The sequence below is a fragment of the Podarcis muralis genome, chromosome 10 (genome assembly GCF_964188315.1).
Source record: "Podarcis muralis chromosome 10, rPodMur119.hap1.1, whole genome shotgun sequence".
Taxonomy (NCBI): domain Eukaryota; kingdom Metazoa; phylum Chordata; class Lepidosauria; order Squamata; family Lacertidae; genus Podarcis; species Podarcis muralis.
The window spans coordinates 53,759,197-53,776,325 of record NC_135664.1 but is presented as its reverse complement, the minus strand read 5'-3'; the positions used below and the strand labels follow the sequence as shown (position 1 = coordinate 53,776,325).

The following is a 17,129-nucleotide window of genomic DNA, read 5'->3' as shown; positions in this document are numbered from 1 at the left end:
ACATACAACAACAGTGTTTTGTGTTGTGTATGGATCCATAAATTACCATATAGCATATATTCGACACAAAAAAAGTGACAATTTATTGTTGACAAAGAACAGCTGGACATATAAATGGCCCCATTACCTTCAGTAGCTTAGGGCCTCATCAAACCTAAATCCAGCCCTGGCCCCAACTATTCTCCATTAATTAAGAAGAAAAGACATGACTATTCTTGTTGTTTGCAACTAATTGTCCATTTCAGTGTATTATTAGAAAATATTTAGACATTTTTTTATCCTGCTTTTCTCGAAGAAGCCCAAATGGCTTACAATGAATAATGCACCACACCGCAAGTAAAGCATTCATTTGATTAAAAAAGAAAGTCGAAGAAATGCTTTGAAATCCCTCACTCAGTGAATCTTCCTAGTGCATTATTTTTCCTCATGAAGCGCTGCTGCCAGCTTTATTAGCTGCTGTTTCAGTGTCTCCAGAGATTCAAATTCCAGCCTTGATAATTTGATCTGAATATCTTGTGTTTTATTGGAAATCACAAACACCACAAGAAACTTCATTGTTTTCAGGATGTGGTTTGGGGGGGTGGGGCAAGGCAGTAAATGAATGAAATGCAAGCTTTGTTATAATAAAGGACTCTGCTTGCTCTTTTAGCCATTGCAGTTTCTTTCCTCATGAAAGTTATTGGGGGGGGGGTACTTGAAAGGTCTCTTCCTTGATTGTTTCCCACTCTTCAGCCTGCCTCTTTCCCTTTGGCTCTATTCATCATCATTCTACTCTTTGACAGTTCCAACACTTCCTTTGTTGAAGGGTCAAGTGACTTCCCAGTTTAGGCTACAACCCTAACCCCATTTACCTGGGCGTAAGTCCCACTGATTTCATCTCTGAGTAGATATGGTTACGACTGCGCTACAAATTCTTAAAATTTATGCAGAAAAGTGGCTTGCCTCTTTGGAGTCAAAATGCTTCAACATTCTCTGACATTACTTTGATTACCGTACGTACGGCTGAAACTCAGAAACTGGCCCAAAATGCACTAGCCAGATTTCTACCTGCATTCCCTTTAGAGACCATATGCCCCCGTTTTAAAACAGCTGAATTGGTTGCCAGTTCATTTCCGGGCCCAATTCAAGGTGCTCACATTAGTAGTTAAAGGCTTAAACAGCCCAGGCTCCAAATATCTAAAAGATTCCTTCCTTACAGACCCTCTCAGTTGTTAAAACCATCAGAGGGGATCCTATTGCTTGTTCCCCTGCCCCCCCCCCCGAAGAAAAATGTATTGTGGGTGGTTTCACTGAATTATTTAGATTAAACCTCTCGTGGGCCCTCTCGTTAGGGCTGACTCCAGAAAAGGCGGCTCAGGACTAAACTGAGAGTTTAAAAGAACACAGGATCCGAAGAGAGGTTATTCTGACATTGCAACTTAAGTCATGACAAGCACATCCAAGAAACTGGCACAAAAGACTGTAATTCAAACACCAATAAATATGATTCTGAAACAGATCATATCTCTGCACTGTAAAAGAAGCCAGATCTTAAAAACCAGCCAAGTTAAAGTAATACTCTATAAAATTCACTCACTGTAAGAATATAGTATAAAAAGAAAAAATAGCTTCGCCTCCAAGCGAAGTGTTTAACCCTTCTTAATTTAACTTTTATCTATGCATTCTCCGCCCCTTCAAAATGGATAGATAGCCCATAACCATTTCGGCATACGCTTATCCATTTATGACATCCTGACATCTGATATCTTTGAAGCTGGGTTTCCTAACAATGCAAGAGCATAACAGGACAAGGCTATGGGTCAACACAGCCCTCCTTACGGAGCAGCTACTGACTGCTTCCATTCTTGCTTGCTAGAGTACACAGAGAGTGTATGTCCCAGTCTGCTCTAGATTGAAGAAGCTGGATGCCTGCAGATTGCGGTATCATCAATGGACAAACTGTCAGGAGCTCGTCCTACACCCGAGTAGGACCTGCAGTGTCTGATGTTAGACAGAGTGTGTGTTCAGCAGGAATTTCATCTGCGACACACTGGGACATTCCAAGATGGCGACGGGCTATCTAGGATGCCAGAGAAGTTCGGAGGGCTGGACTTTGCTGTCTCCGATGCCCACATGCAGTGGGAGGCAATGGCTCAGCAGACTGCCAGAAATCACACCTCGGGGGAAAGCTGATACTGTATCCCAGGTGATCGTGCAGAGCTCTGGAGGCGTCATGGATGAGAAACGGGCTATCTAGGACCGTCATGTGAAAGACAACAATCCCATGACTGCAATCACGGAGCAGGAATTCTAACACAAACAAGCCTTAAAAACTGCTTGGGACATATGTATTATTGGGAGCACAAATGAAGGAGTGTGCTGTCTGTGAGGTGCACCCCATGGTATGCTTTGCAGTGTCTCTGGGGTACAATTGTTAGCGGATCATGCAGAGCAGCTGTTTTTGGGTGGTGTGGTGTCTTCAGGTGAGAGTTGCCTGCAGAGGCCGCACAAGGAAGGAAGAGAGATGTGTGGCTGTAGGAAGATTCCCATCTTTCTGCTCGGAGCAAACTTTATGAAACTGGCATGGAGAAAGCAGATTGAGAAATGTTTTTCTCCCTTTCTCATAATGGACACCCAGTGAAGTGGGAATATTCAGGATTTGGGTGGCTTTGAAAGAAGGTTAGACAGAGGATAAAGCTATCTATGGCTACGAACCATGATGGCTATGTTTTACCACCATAGTTGGAGGCAGTAATTCTTCTGAATCCCAGAGGAGGATAGAAGATGGCTCTTGTGCTCGTGTCCTGCTTGAAGTTTTCCACAGCCATCTGGGTGGCCCCTGAGAGAATAGGATGCTTGGCTAGAGGGGCTATTGACTCTTCTTGCGTTCTCAGATTCGATTTCTGGATGAAGGTTGGTGAAGTAGCAGGAAGTTCTGAAAGAGTGGTGCAAAGAACTAGTCATAACTACAGTTTTTCTTTATGTCCACACAGGGCTTTTGGGAAGAACACAGGAAACTGATAAATGAATATGGACCTGCTTGTGGGTAAGGAGCTCTTGATTTCATTTGCATTTGCTGTTGTTGTTTTGCCATTTCCCAGCACATTCCTACCCAAGTCTATTCAGAGGTTAAGTCCTATTGAATTCCATGGGGTTTGCTTCCAGATAAGTAGGGCTAGGATTGCAACCTTTGAGTTGGTTTAGCTGTCAATTCTGGCATGTTCTAAGCTTTTCAGCAAGATAGAATAACATAGGAACCAGGGATTATTGCCAAATGTTGCCCCAAAGTAAGTGGATCTTCCCAGCCCTGGTTCAACACTTGGACCACTACAACAACTCCGTCTCTGGACTTGACCTTCTGGGCATTCATTCTTCTTTTACTTTTTTTAAAAAAAAGCACAGTAGGAATGTCTTTCTGTTTGTCCACCTAGTTGTTATCATTTTAAAAATGATGTTTTTTACTAGCTCTTAGTACCTGTGTTTCATACTCACATTTCAAAGGTGATGTGGGTTGTGTGACATTTTTGATAAAACTGACTGAGGAAAAAGCAAATGCAGGAATAATAGGCGCAAATTGAAAACCAGCGGTGGGGGGGGGGAGAGATCATATTATTGTCATCCCCAATATGGTTGGGAAGCAAAGTTGGGTGCTCTTGAGTGGGCTCATAATGACCAGTTTACTCATGCCTACATTTTGTTTTGTTTTCTGATGTCCTCTATTGCGTGGACAGGCGGAGTCCCCCCAACCCCAGGTGACCCCCGAGCGGAATAATGACTCAAGACAACATGCTATGGGATTAAAATTGGCCACAACTTTATTAAGTTTCAGATGCAGGGAGACCTTGGCTCAGGCATTGGGCGTGTATCCTTCCTATTCCCCAGCCGGGGATCTGGGAGACTTCAGGGTTATCCAGAATGTGTGGGGATTGGGCTGGCTCTGCAGAACATACGTTCAAGCAGAGAGCCCGCTCCCCTGTTTCGCCACCATTGGAGGGGAGAGCAATGACAACCTCTCGGCGTATGGCCAATGCCTCCCCTCAAGACCCCTTTAACGGGGAACCCTGGTATCACCGCCACAAGGGGGAGCGTGGGCAAGATTCACCTTCTGTTGTGTGGGCAGGATGGTCCTTTCACTTACCTGGCCAATCCCCTGGCAACGCCTCCCCAGGCGGGATTGGGCGATTGGCTGAGGTAGGCAGAGACCTCCAGGTATCCAGCCTAGGGAGGATGAAGCCAGCCCGAACTAACAGGAGTCGCACTGGGATCCGGGGGGCTGTGCGTGACCATGCAAAAGGCGCCCCCATTTGATGTGGGAGCAGTCATTCTGGGTTAGGGAGGGTATGCATAGGAAGGGGCTGGCTGGCTGGCTGAAGAACCCTGTGTGAGAAGCAGTGAAGGGAAGATTCCCCTGGTTGGGAGGCTGGGAGAAGAAAGGGAAGCTCCCAGGTGAGAGCTGGGAGGGTCTATTCCCTTTTGTGTGAGATCTACCACTGATAGGGGGCATTGCATTTTTCTTTCTTCCCTCTTCTTTCTCTGTTTTGTTTTCTATATTATTGTTATTTAGATTAGTTTTTTATTGTATGTTGAAAAGTTTCAGTAATAATGATAATATTTTTTAAAAAAAGAGCAGCCACAAGGTGAGGATGGGGAAAGTGGACTGCAGGGCAAGTCAGTGATCAAGGATTGAAATTTGCATTTTTTGCTCCGATTCTCATGGCTGTTGAATTTGCATGTGGATTTCGGAAAATCCCAGCATATTTTAATTTTGAAGATAATATTTCAATTCTGAATAACTTTTCAATTTTGAGGGTGCTTGATGAGCTTGTGGATGCCAGTGCTAGGTGCAGCTTTTTAAGACAGTTTTTTTACAAAATAAAAAATTCAAATGTCGTATTTCTGTGATGTTAAATACCAAACATTCCCAAGAGGTATATGTGTAATCATTTTAAGCCCTTTCTGATGAAGAAGAGAGACATGTTAATTATTTTAAGTGCTGTTTTCTTGGTACTGCAATATTTTAATTAGCACTGAAATGTTGGGAAGGAAATTCTTATTCAGTTTAATAGGCTGTCTTTCTGTTGTCGCAGAATATTATAACGTTATGATATGATAAGGATTTCATAGAAATGTAATAAAAACTATTAACTATTACATTTGTTCAAAATTTAGGAACTTGCCATTCACTTCAGTGTTTTACACATGTCCACGTGATTTTTGCAGAATTTTTAAAGAAAAGTTCCTGTTGCTGAAACCCTAAATATCATGCACCTTCTCTGTTCTCAATCCTTACCTTCTTTCTTTTTCTGTTAGAACTTGGATTGTTAGCTCTCAGGTGGCTTTTAAACACTGCAGCGGACCATTCCCTCTGTTTTTGAAGTATGGTAGCCAAAATGGGCAAGATAGAAATGCTAGTGGGATTTGAGGAATCCCCAAGTTTGAAGAAGGGCAGTCACTCTTCAGCGGGAGCCTTCAAAACAACCCAGTGAGGACTGAACATGCTCAGGAGCCACACAATGCTGACTGACTGTTGCAGGGGGAATGAAAAACGGGGGAGAATGCAGTGGAGTATGTTGAAAAGTTTCATTAATAATAATAATAATAATAATAATAATAATAATAATAATAATAATAATAATGGGTGATATGTCTGGCTGACTGGAATAGTGAGCAAGAGCATGTTTTACAACTGCAACATTCTATTGCAAGGCGCACTCGTAACTGAAGGTTTTCATATTTTTTTATTTTATATTGATAACAGTATAAATTCAACAATAACACAGGTGCAAAGCAGGTGTTAAGCTTTCCATGTACCTCTGGCAAGCATAGAGAAACAATACGTTAATAAGATCAGTCAAAATATTAGATAAGGGGGGGGGGGAAGAGGTGACAATAGAGACGAGAGTATGATGGAAGAAAAGTACCGATCAAGGAGCAAACAATATAAATCCCAAAGTTCCTCCAAATAAAATCATATTTAGATGGGTCACCCAATTTGTAAATGTCACAAAAGGCCACCCATCTGCAGTAAAGTCCTCCGGGACAGGAGCACCTCTTGTCACTTTAGGTCTGTGACTCAGCCTTCTCTAAAACAACAATATGCAAAGCTCCCACATAGATTATTTTCAACGCGTTAATGTCACAGCTCTCATTCCGTGAATATTTCCAACATTTGGCTGTGCTTACACAGAAAAGATTCAGAAACTCTTCGCATACTCCGTCTTCAGCTTCTTTTAATTTAAATATGTAAAGTTGGAATAAGAAAAGAGGAAGGAAGAGGAACCTGTCTTAGATTTGTCAATCTAGTTTACCTGTTGTCTACTCCGACTGGCAGCACCTCTCCAGAGTCTCAGGAAGAGGTCTTGCACCTTGTTTGATCTCCTCTGTTGCCTTTTTACATTATTCACAAAATTGAGTTTGAAAATTTAATATTTCTCAGCGATACAGAAATGTGCTACTTCGTAAAAAGTTCATGCTCCTTTCCAGTAGTTTCCGTTGGCAGATATTGTCCCTAAAGAAATAATCTCTCTTTACTGTCACTCTTTATTCGCTAGAACACTGAACTTGGATGAGACTGGGAGGGTGCTTTCTTTATATTGTTGCTTTAGTCCATTGAAAACCACAACACACCAAGTTGCTTTTAAAGTTTGGTTGTTGTTCAGCACGAAACAATGGAACGAGTCTCAAAATGTCATTTAAAAAAACAATGAAAGAATTATAAACATGAATTAGGGGACTGTATATAGTAAGGGCAAAAACAGTGGTTAGAGAATGTTGCTTTCGCCTGGCCTTGCTGAAATATGTACCCCATTCTGTTGTTGTTGCAGCATTAGACTTGTAATTAGAGCTGTACCGTGATTGAAGAAATTTTAATCAAAGCAGTGCAATCTCATGCATGTCTAGCTACTCAGAAGCATATTCCATTGACTTCAGTAGGTCTTACTCCCATGTCAGTGGGTGTAGGATTGCAGCATAAATGTGCATATCATAAAACTATATTTCTGAAGAAAGGAAAATAATGTTTTCATGCGTAAATGCCACAGCAGGTGCCATGTTAAAAAAGCTGTTGTCTCCTGGGTGAAAGTAAAGGGGCAAAACTTTTCTTTTTTGTATTCAGTTTTATCTTAAATACATGTTTAAATAACATGTACTTCCTGATTGCTCAGGATGCCTTTTTTGTTAATTTAATAAACTTCAATCAATTATTCTAACTGATTAGTTGATTAAATTTTGCAGTCTTGTTATGATTTTGGGGAGGTGTCTTTGCATAGTATTCCAAGTGACACCAGGTTTGATAACCACGCTTACTCAAAGGTCTCCCCTATCCCTAATGACGGAGTTCATGCTTTGCTTGCAACAAATTACTATGTTTAATTCCAGCATCTCCATATAAGTCTGGAAAAGACTCCTGGAGAACAGCCGCCTGGGCAGTTTCGAATGCTGGACATACCTGTCCGATTTACTTTAAAGCAGCATCCAATGTTCCTATCCGATTTCTCTCTCCTGTTGTGCAAATGAGGCAGCTACTTGGTGAAGTGCCACTCAGAAAACATTAAAGAACTGCAAACCTTTACATGTGCAGCTTTCCAAATTGCACTCTGCAGCGGGAAATGGGACCATACCTCTCCTGAAAGCCTTTGCTTGATGGATCTCATTTGCAGAAATATCAGGGTTTCGACCCCATAGGGTCCTGTATATAGGGCAGTTATTTGTGTGAAATATGTGGCCAGCGGCCTTTTACTTTAAGGTGCTGAGTCTATTAAATATCTTGGTCTGACCATCACTAGCAATATCTGCATATTAGTCCAAGGATGGCAGGCATTCTAGAGTGGTGCTGCTGTCAAAATCTAGACAGATGGACAAGCTCCCATGATGAATATTTGGTGAGGGAAAATTAGTACTTTTAATACGAATGCTGTCCCACATATAGTATGAATCATAAAACTGCTACCTGTGCATGTTCCTCGAAACCATTACTAAAGTTGGCTTTTTTATTTTATAAATGCATTTGCAAAACTATCCTGTGGTCTGGCAAATGCACAACAGCTTATACAATCTCCAGCTGTCAATAAGAGTGTAGCAAGGTGTTGCCCTTCTTAGCCCCTATCAAAAGCCTTCCTCCTTTCCAGGGTTAAGTATTGCCTTCTGGAAGCTGCCCAGGGAATGCCCAAATGGTTCCTTTTGGAAATGGATCAGTGAGGGTATGCTTGGATAGGCCTTGGATTCTATCCATTTTTAAATACCCGATCGTTCACAGCCCTTTGAACATGTGTCTGGCTTGGCAAACTCCTGCAGCCCAGCCTTTGATCCATATGCTCACATGGTCCTGACGCCATGGCAAAATCCAGAGGTCAAGACAAAGAGCAGAGGCACTTTCTGGAAGTATTGGATTGAGAATAATCTGTTGTTCTTGTCCCAGTTGATTGAGGAGGATAACAGCTTCAAACAAACTGAGTTTAACCTTCTGGTCACGGCAAGCTGGCAATATATTCAGTTTGAAATGTTGCTTATTAGCTAAGTTTGGCCTAGAGGCTTGTAGGGCGTCTGAGGCTTCCCCTCTTTTTTTCTTTGAAAAACTTCTGAGGCTCTCGTAATTTACGCTTTTAAAAAAGAAAAAAAAAGAATCAAACCTAATTTAGATAACATTTGCCGCTGCTTGAATTAACCACTCTAATTTTAAAACTTCATTGTGACATGCTAGGCCCACATCTTAATAAAAAGGTATTTTCAGTGCCAGTTTAAAGATTCCTCTTTTCCTGGATTTTGGAGTGGGTTATCATGTCCTATAGAAGGGACGCGGGTGGTGCTGTGGGTTAAACCACTGAGCCTCTTGGGCTTGCCGATCAGAAGGTCGGCGGTTCGAATCCCCACTACAGGGTGAGCTCCCGTTGCTCGGTCCCTGCTCCTGCCAACCTAGCAGTTCGAAAGCACATCGAAGTGCAAGTAGATAAATAAGTACCGCTCCGGCGGGAAGGTAAACGGCATTTCCGTGCGCTGCTCTGGTTCGCCAGAAGCAGCTTAGTCATGCTGGCCACATGACCTGGAAGCTGTATGCCGGCTCGCTCGGCCAATAAAGCGAGATGAGCGCCGCAACCCCACAGTTGGCCACGACTGGACCTAATGGTCAGGGGTCCCTTTACCTTTACATGTCCTATATACTGCTGATGTTTTGACATTGTTGTTGATGTGATTCTTCCAGTTGTTGCTTTGTTAATGTACTAATGTTTTAAACTCTGTATTTTTTATTATTCTGTTTTGTAAGTAGTGTAGAGACTTGCCAGCAACAATAGTCATATGTTTCTATTGGCACCCCACTGCCTTTATCCATCCTGAATTTAGTAAATATGCGAACTGTTGGTGCTGTTAGGATTCCAGTGTTTAATTTTTACATATATTGTGGGTTTACTGCCAGGTGTGGCACAATTTCGGCATGACAAAAGAGTTAGGAGTAACCTTGCTTTGCCTGCTTCCTCGAAATGTTCAATTGGCATTTTAAACCTAGGCCATACACCTTCTTTCATCGCACTCTTTGAGCATCACGTGTTCAGGATCCACAGAACTGTACTGAAAACTAAAAGGATCACTACAGCAGAGATGATTGCAATTAAGTGGTACATAACTTGTCAAAATCAATAAATATTAATAATACAGTTGGACGGTGCAAACTCACTATGGGGGTACAGATCCCTGCAGTAGGTACAACATATATTTCGAAAAGCAGCAAAAATGTCTGGGATGTATGGCAGCCCGTATCGGAAGAGTTGAGATTTTTCCAGAAAAGCTCAACAATTTTTGTGTCTGGATTTTTACTTCTTGCAATATGGCAACCCTAACATATATACCAGCTCTATACTGAAATCCTGAGCAGCTGAACATGCAATGTAACCTAATGACATGTAAACAAAAGCATTTACATTTTAAATTTTATTGTTGGACTACTGGTGGTGGCTGTTTTTGCAGAGTGCACACACATCTATGTGCGCATGCAGTATTATGCCTGAAAAACGGCTGAGCATCATCCGCCATCCTCTCCTACTCGATTCTTATGAAGGCAAGGAATGAATGCAAGTATGTGGAAGCATCGTACGTATAGTTTGACTTCGAGTTTGACCTGACAGTCTTGGAGGAGATACAGTGCTTTACACATTCCCGATTGAAAATGGCTTCCAAATGAATACGGAGAGCAAATACCTTTATTCCCACCCCCCCACCCCCAGGATGAATATAGATATTTGAAACTGGAGGCTGTATTATTATGCTCCTAAGGTCACTTGAATCATTTGACTGATACCATCACAATTGTTTTCTTTTTGTGTGGACTGGTTTCCTTGACAGCAGGATGTCAAAGCAACTTTGCACCTTCATTCACGTCAAAACAATATATGCCTTCTATTCTGAAAGCCCTCAGGTCTTGAGAGGATTATTTCAATCATGGTTTCGTAGGTCACAATAGCTGCTCCCCCTTTTCGGAAACGAACACCCCCCCCTTCAGTTCTCAGAGTGTGCTTGAAAATCTTATATGGAAGGTTTCAGTAGAAAGTGGGGGAAGATATTCACTGTTCAACTCATGTAATTGCATATGGTGAGGGAGCATAGCTCAGTGGTCAAGCACATGCCTTGGATGCAGGTTCAGTCTCTGGCATCTCCTGTTAAAAGGAGATTAGGAGACAGGTGATGTGATCTGTGTCCTTGGAGAGTGGCTGCCAGAGGAGTCAGTACTGATGAACAAATGGTCTAATCTGAGGCATTTTCCTATGTGTGATTCTGTCTGTTTTTTGTGTGTGTTGTTGGGTGACTATAAAATATAGCTTGACGGGTCAGAAGCAGTGGTCCAGCTAATGGAAGATTTATCTTCCTCAAAGATCTGCAAGATAACTCCTGGCTGACATTATGCTCTATTTATGTACCTAATATCCAACAAGAACAATTTCTGGATGAAACTTTTACATTACTGCGCTCATTTCAGTAAGGCGAAAGTGGTGATAGGTGGTGACTTAAATCTTGTTCTTATTTATTATTTTGATAAAAACAGAACGTCTCACCTACCGCACACCCCATGCACGCCGCCCTCTTTTAAAACATCCTTCTACAACGTATTACATGAACACATTTATTTTGATGCTTGATGCATAGCCAATCCAGAACTAAGAAACTGTACACATATTTCAGCAAGGAATAAAAATTATGTCATATTGGATTTATTAATCATAGAAGGTCTGATTAATCAGGTTAACAACTTAGAGAATGGTCTTCTTAATATATTGGACAGTGCCTCTTATCACCAGAATACAACGGGGAGTACACAAATTTAAATCTTTATTGGAAATTAGACCCCTGGATATTATTATTAATAATTTTTTTACTACAGAGAGGCTCCTGGTTGTTTTTTTTAAAGATTAATGACAACTTCAGTGGTTTGGGACACGTCAAAACTGTGATCTGTAGCATACATATAAGTAAAAGAAGCAGAATTTTTAAAAAGGGATACAAAAGGTAAATGCCAATCAAATTCAAGAAATACAATATCTTGAAAATAGACAGAAATACATGCAAATAAATTTATGGGGAGGGGCATGGCAGGAGGAGAAGAGAAAATTCTAATGCACAGCCAGAAATCCTTGCGCAAGTGACTTGGCGCCATTTTGGATAGAGGTCCAGGTAGCTCCCAGGAGACACAGGGCCTTTTCAGGTGTAAACCTGGCATTCTGAACACCCTCCTGCCAAAGGTTTCTAGAGTTCCCACTCTGCTATCCTTTTCTGAGCAGGTTAAGACCTCCCTTTTGCTTGCTTATATGCGTGTCTTTGCTGCTATGTTCATGGTGTTGAGGGCCTTTGCTTTTTTTTATTGCATTTTTCGTTCTTAATTATTTTAGGATACTTGTGCTCTCTCATGATTTGATTGTTATGGGGCCTTTTTTTTATATTGTACACTGCTTCGGAAATTTTGTATTGAAACTGATACAAAAACCTCTTAACAACTCCCTGCCATGTGGGAAATTAAAGTTAAGAGAGTAGGATCTAAGAATCCCCCCTCCAAATAATCAGCTGCTTGACCTTTTGAAAAGAGGATCACTCAGCCTTCGAACTGAAACGAACAGTGCATGTTATCTCCAAAAGGAGATCACCCACAACTAATTGCATCTCACAAGGCAACAGGGGCTGTTCTTCATGTTAATGTTTTCTTGCTATGGGGGGAAATGGCTCCTTTAACATCTGTTGTGGATTGGGGGTTTATTATTATTATTTTTAGAAAGCATCTCTTCATTGTAATATCCACATTGCGCTGAGCTGAATACAATAAGTTCAACTGACGTTTTAGAAATAACATTCCATTTTTTTATGTATGTCAATAAATTTCTTCATTACTACTTTATAGGGTTGTTTTCCTGCTCATATATAGGTTTTAGATTTCACTCCCCCCTCTGCCCAAATCTTTCTGGTCCCAGAATCAATTTTGTGCAGCTGCATTGTATTAGCTAAACGAAGAAATATCCCTTCACCTTTTCCTCTCTCTTTGCTGGGAGAGGGAGGATTAAATCACCTTTTAGGGTTGTGTAATTATAGCTTGATGCTATGAGCACTGTCCTTTGTGTGTTTGGTAGGTCTGAGCTTTAGCTTTAGCACAGTAGCATCCATTAATGTGCTTTCACTTCACTTGGCTACAAGTAAATTGAAGTCCAATGATACAGAAAAGGCAATGGACACATGCAGAGAGTTGGGATGTGAAACATGAAAGCAGTGGTAATGTATAGCCCTAAATGGTCTGGGTCTAGCACATGCCTCTGGGAACATAGGAAGATGCTTTATACTGAGTCAGACACTGTCGTCTACACTGACTGGCAGTGACTCTCAAGGGTTTCAGGTAAGGGATTCTCCCAGCCCTATCTGGGAGATGTTGGGCTTTGAACCCGGGACCTTCTCCCACTGAAGCACAGCCCTTCCTCAAATCACCAAGTTTTATTTATTTAGAAGACTTCAAAACTGCTTGATTGAAAAATCTGTACAGTAAAATCGAAGATAATAAACAATGTTAAAATCCACAGTTGAAAGCAAATATATACATAAAACTATCTTTATTAAATATATATATAGAACTATCATTATTAAAAACAAAGAAAACCAGTAAACCTTTTAACAGATAGTTCCTGCACCTGCTCTTCAAAAAGCAGGCCTTATGCTATGTCTACTTTTGAAAATCCACCAGTTTAAAAATTGGGTTGCTATGTTATTATTCAGGGAACAAGATGGTCAAATCACTCTTTTGCTTGTAGAACCTTGGACCAAGCTTAATGTGATCAGCTGTCTTTTATTTAGTTATCCTTCAGAGCAGCTGAATGCCCCCTCCAGATGGAAATTGCCCCCCCCACTCAACTGTTGGGGGAAAATAAGATACCTGTTTAACCTGTATTTCTCTCTCTCCCGTAAAGCTGCAAAGTTAAATGTGTGTGAGACAAAGGCAAAGATTGACTTTGGGGGAATGAGGGAAAGAATTAACTCCCTCTCCCCCATTGGGGAGGGTCCTCCTCTCTGCAACTGTTATAAGTATAAATTGTTTTTAAACAAAACAAAACAAAAGCTAATTGGGTCTCTCCTACATCATGTCAATGTTGGCCAAGAAATCTTGCCGTTCTTTGCAGATCTCAGACCTATCCTGTACAGAGCCACAGGTCTCTTAGTCTTGGAACTACTAAATGAGTTTCAGGCAGAGACTTGTGTGCAGGTTCCCAGAAGACTGAGCCGTAATCCCTTCATCTTCTACTTTCTGTCACCCTGCAGATGACCTTAATAACGTAGCTTTAGAGAGGGTTTTTAAATATATATATATCTGTATTAGCTTTATGGAATCTCTCTGTACAGAGGCAGCATACTCTGAATACCAGATGCCAGGGACAAACAGGGGGTTGTTCACCTTTATGCCCTGCCTATGAACTGTCAGAGATGTCTGGCAAGTTGCTGTTGGAAGCAGAATCCTAGATGGTCTTGGGTTTGAGCCAGCAATGCGATTCTTCCGTCCCTTTATTCTTCTGCTTATTCGTCGCCCTTGGGTTTCTTTCTTGATATAGCAGCATTGTTGCACACACCCCAATCTCCAAGCAGTGAGAAACTGCCGGGATTCCAATGCTTAACCTAAAGCAGATCCCAGGATTTGGGTCCAACAGTTATTCCCCACTTGTGATAACCAGCACCCAATACTCAAAATGCATAATAAAACAAAAACTAACCAATAACCCCCTCCCACAAACACACTTAAAAAACCATAGAATGCTAATTCAGCCTAATAATAATAATAATAATAGTTGATGGAATGAGAGGGACAATGCCACACTGTATTTGACCAGGACAGGAGCCTACCCATTCCACCAAAATAGGGCTAACAACTTTTGATTTTCAACCTCCACCCACCCCGGCCTCCTTGGATTGTGGGCTGTGAGGGCAGGGACAGGCCCAGATGGAACCAGGATGGTCCAGAGGGTTTGGGGTGCCATAGGACAGATTCTGGAGCTGGCTGGCTTTTGAGATCCCAGTATCTGCCCCTCAACTCAGCACAATTTGACCAGTTCAGGCTGGTTAGCACTCCAATAACAAGGGCTGACATTGTTTGAAGCAGGAGCAACAAAATGTTCAACCAACGTAAGAGAAACAAATAATCAATTTATGAGAGCGAATGGAAACAAACTGAAAATTCATAGAACAGTGGTCTCTTGATCGCTCCCATCTCTGGCCTTTCTTCATTTGTCTTGGGATCAGATATATAATAGTGTTTTCTTCCAGAAAACAGTGAGAGTTTGTATAATTTAGAATTATGTGTAAACAGGCTAAGCATGAGAGAGACTGTGTCAAAGTGAGTGAGCATATGCCCTAGGGGAGTGTTGGACACCAGCAGGGTCAATGTAATCTATTTTCATGTCTTTTTTTTTCACGTGGGCTGGAGATATTGAGGGAGAACACAACTCTCTTTAAAGTTCTGTCTGCATCAACAAACAAAACAAAAATCTGCCAATTGGGTAAGAGATTAAATAAAAGGCCATGCAGACAAATGTTAGTTGGCAACCTAATGGACAGCTATGAGCCCAGCTGAAGAAGCTGTGTAAGGGGTGAGGGGGGAGATGTGCCAGGAGAAGTAGTTGTCCTCATGTGGAGTGGAAGCACAAAAACTGGAAGCTGAGAATGTTCATGTTCAGTGTTACTTTTCTAGAAAAAGAGGTGCCAGAACTCACCATGATCGCCTCCCTTGTTTTCTTATAATGGCAATGGTGCCCACTTGAGAGGTTTGGTGAGTTCCGGCTGAAAACCCCCCTCTATCTTGATTATATTCATTGATCATTGTACATGTGTACTGTAGACTGTGTGCGCCCTTACACAAAATGTGTGAAGAGTGTTTCCTTCTGCAGAAATAAAATGTCCAATATTGTCCTGACCTGGCAGACAGGGGGCCAAGACGAAGTTCCAAGTCCAGAAGCCAATCCATGTGGTCCAAGTAAACCAAAATAGTAGTTCAGCAGCAAATCTCAAAACCCAAGGAGAATCCCAGGTGAGGTCCCTCAACATGGGCAACTGAGCAGACATAGTACCTCAGCTCTGCTGCTACCTTATAACTGTGACTGCTGATTGCAGCATCTGGGCTTGATGAGGCAGGTGACCCTCACCTGCTCTCAGCTTGCCCCAGCTGAGGAGTCACATGCCTCCTTCCCCACCTGGCCAGCTAGTGAACCAGGCTGCAGGCCCTGACCTGCCTCTGCTTTGGGGAGTGCTCTGCCCGCTGTTCCCTATGCCTTAGGACCTGCCGTGTTCATGGGACGGAGTCCTCTCTGGTGAGGGGTCCCGCTGCTTGGCTTCCTGTGCACTAGCCCCTGCCCTGCCATCCTCCTCTGTCACCCTGTGAGTATTGTCTACAACAACCTCTCCTTCCCCATCTCCAGCTTGCTCCCATGTGACCCACTCCCAGCTGCACCCCTCACCGGGATCCTCTTCCTCCTCCCCAAAACCCTGCCTGTTCATGACAAATATACTCATTCAAGCATTTCCTTAAGTCACAAAATTTTGACTTTTGTATTCTGTCTCTGCATACAACAGAATATCAAGACGTGTGGTAGACTAGGCTTCTCCAATTCCGCAAGGACACATGCATATTTCAGAAGGGGTACCCTAAAATTTTCCTTGGAACAGTTCAGAAAGTAAATCACTGAACCTACATAATATTAAAGCACCCTCATATTTGGGAAGATTTAATGTTTTGTCATTTTAAACCTATAATTTGAATTCTATCAGTAATAGAGGGGAGGTTTCATTTTATAAATACTGTTTGTTTTGAGGTTCTACATCCCTAACTCTGAGACAATGAATGCCTTGCTCTGTTTAGCCCCATCATTATCAAATCCTCAGGGGGGGAAACTCATTGTTTCAAAGAAATTTCATCCATGCAGAAATGTAAGGTACTGTTATATAGTTGACCCAAGTTACGTTTTTCTAAGAGTAGAGAATTCACAGAGAAGATTTTGTAACTGTAAAAGGAGGTGCATCAGATGAAGTGGACTGTATCCTAGGAAAACTTACACCATAATAAATGTGTTAGTCTTTAAGGTGCCACAGGGCTCTTTGCCATGTTTGCTGCAATAGACACGGCTGCCCCTCTGGAAATTTTAAAAGGGGAGCGCAGCTTCATAGCAGCTTGAAAAAACATGGCTCTGTATTCCCAGTTCCACTGAGAAGCCGATAATAGTAATGGGCTGAACCACTCAAGGAATGTCAGCCACGACATCACAGAGAGGTCAGTCAGGCATACACTATGTTTTAAAAAATGCAGACAAAACAAACTCCGGTTCAACTGAGTGAAAATGTCACAGCCGAAGCATGGGTAATAAAATGTGGGCAAATACAATGGCAGCTTGGTGGGAAAAGCATTTAGAAACCCTCTGCTTGCCAGTGTTTGCCAAGATAAAGTACTGCAGACAGTTTCATTCTCTCCCAAGCAGGGGAGCTGACCTCGTATCTTATTAGGATCACATTCCTGTCCAAATGGAGTAGTAAAGAAGCACAATCCTATTAACAGCTTTCATGGTGTGTTAATGAAATGAAATACTGCTTCAGCTAATCATCAGCAGCCATATATGACAAATGCTCACATGTAATCATGTCAACTTGTTAGGCTGAAA

The 17,129-nt window shown here is 41.9% G+C and overlaps 1 protein-coding gene across 2 annotated transcripts in view; it reads left to right on the top strand.

The window, feature by feature from the left end:
* The window catches only part of TBXAS1 (thromboxane A synthase 1), a 223,611-nt gene that overhangs the window by 67,333 nt on the left and 139,149 nt on the right, over positions 1-17,129 (top strand). For both annotated transcript variants that reach the window (XM_028747108.2, XM_077935048.1), the window contains one exon: positions 2,973-3,025. In XM_028747108.2, coding sequence (XP_028602941.2) covers positions 2,973-3,025 — 53 coding nt within the window. The remainder of the gene's footprint in view (positions 1-2,972; positions 3,026-17,129) is intronic.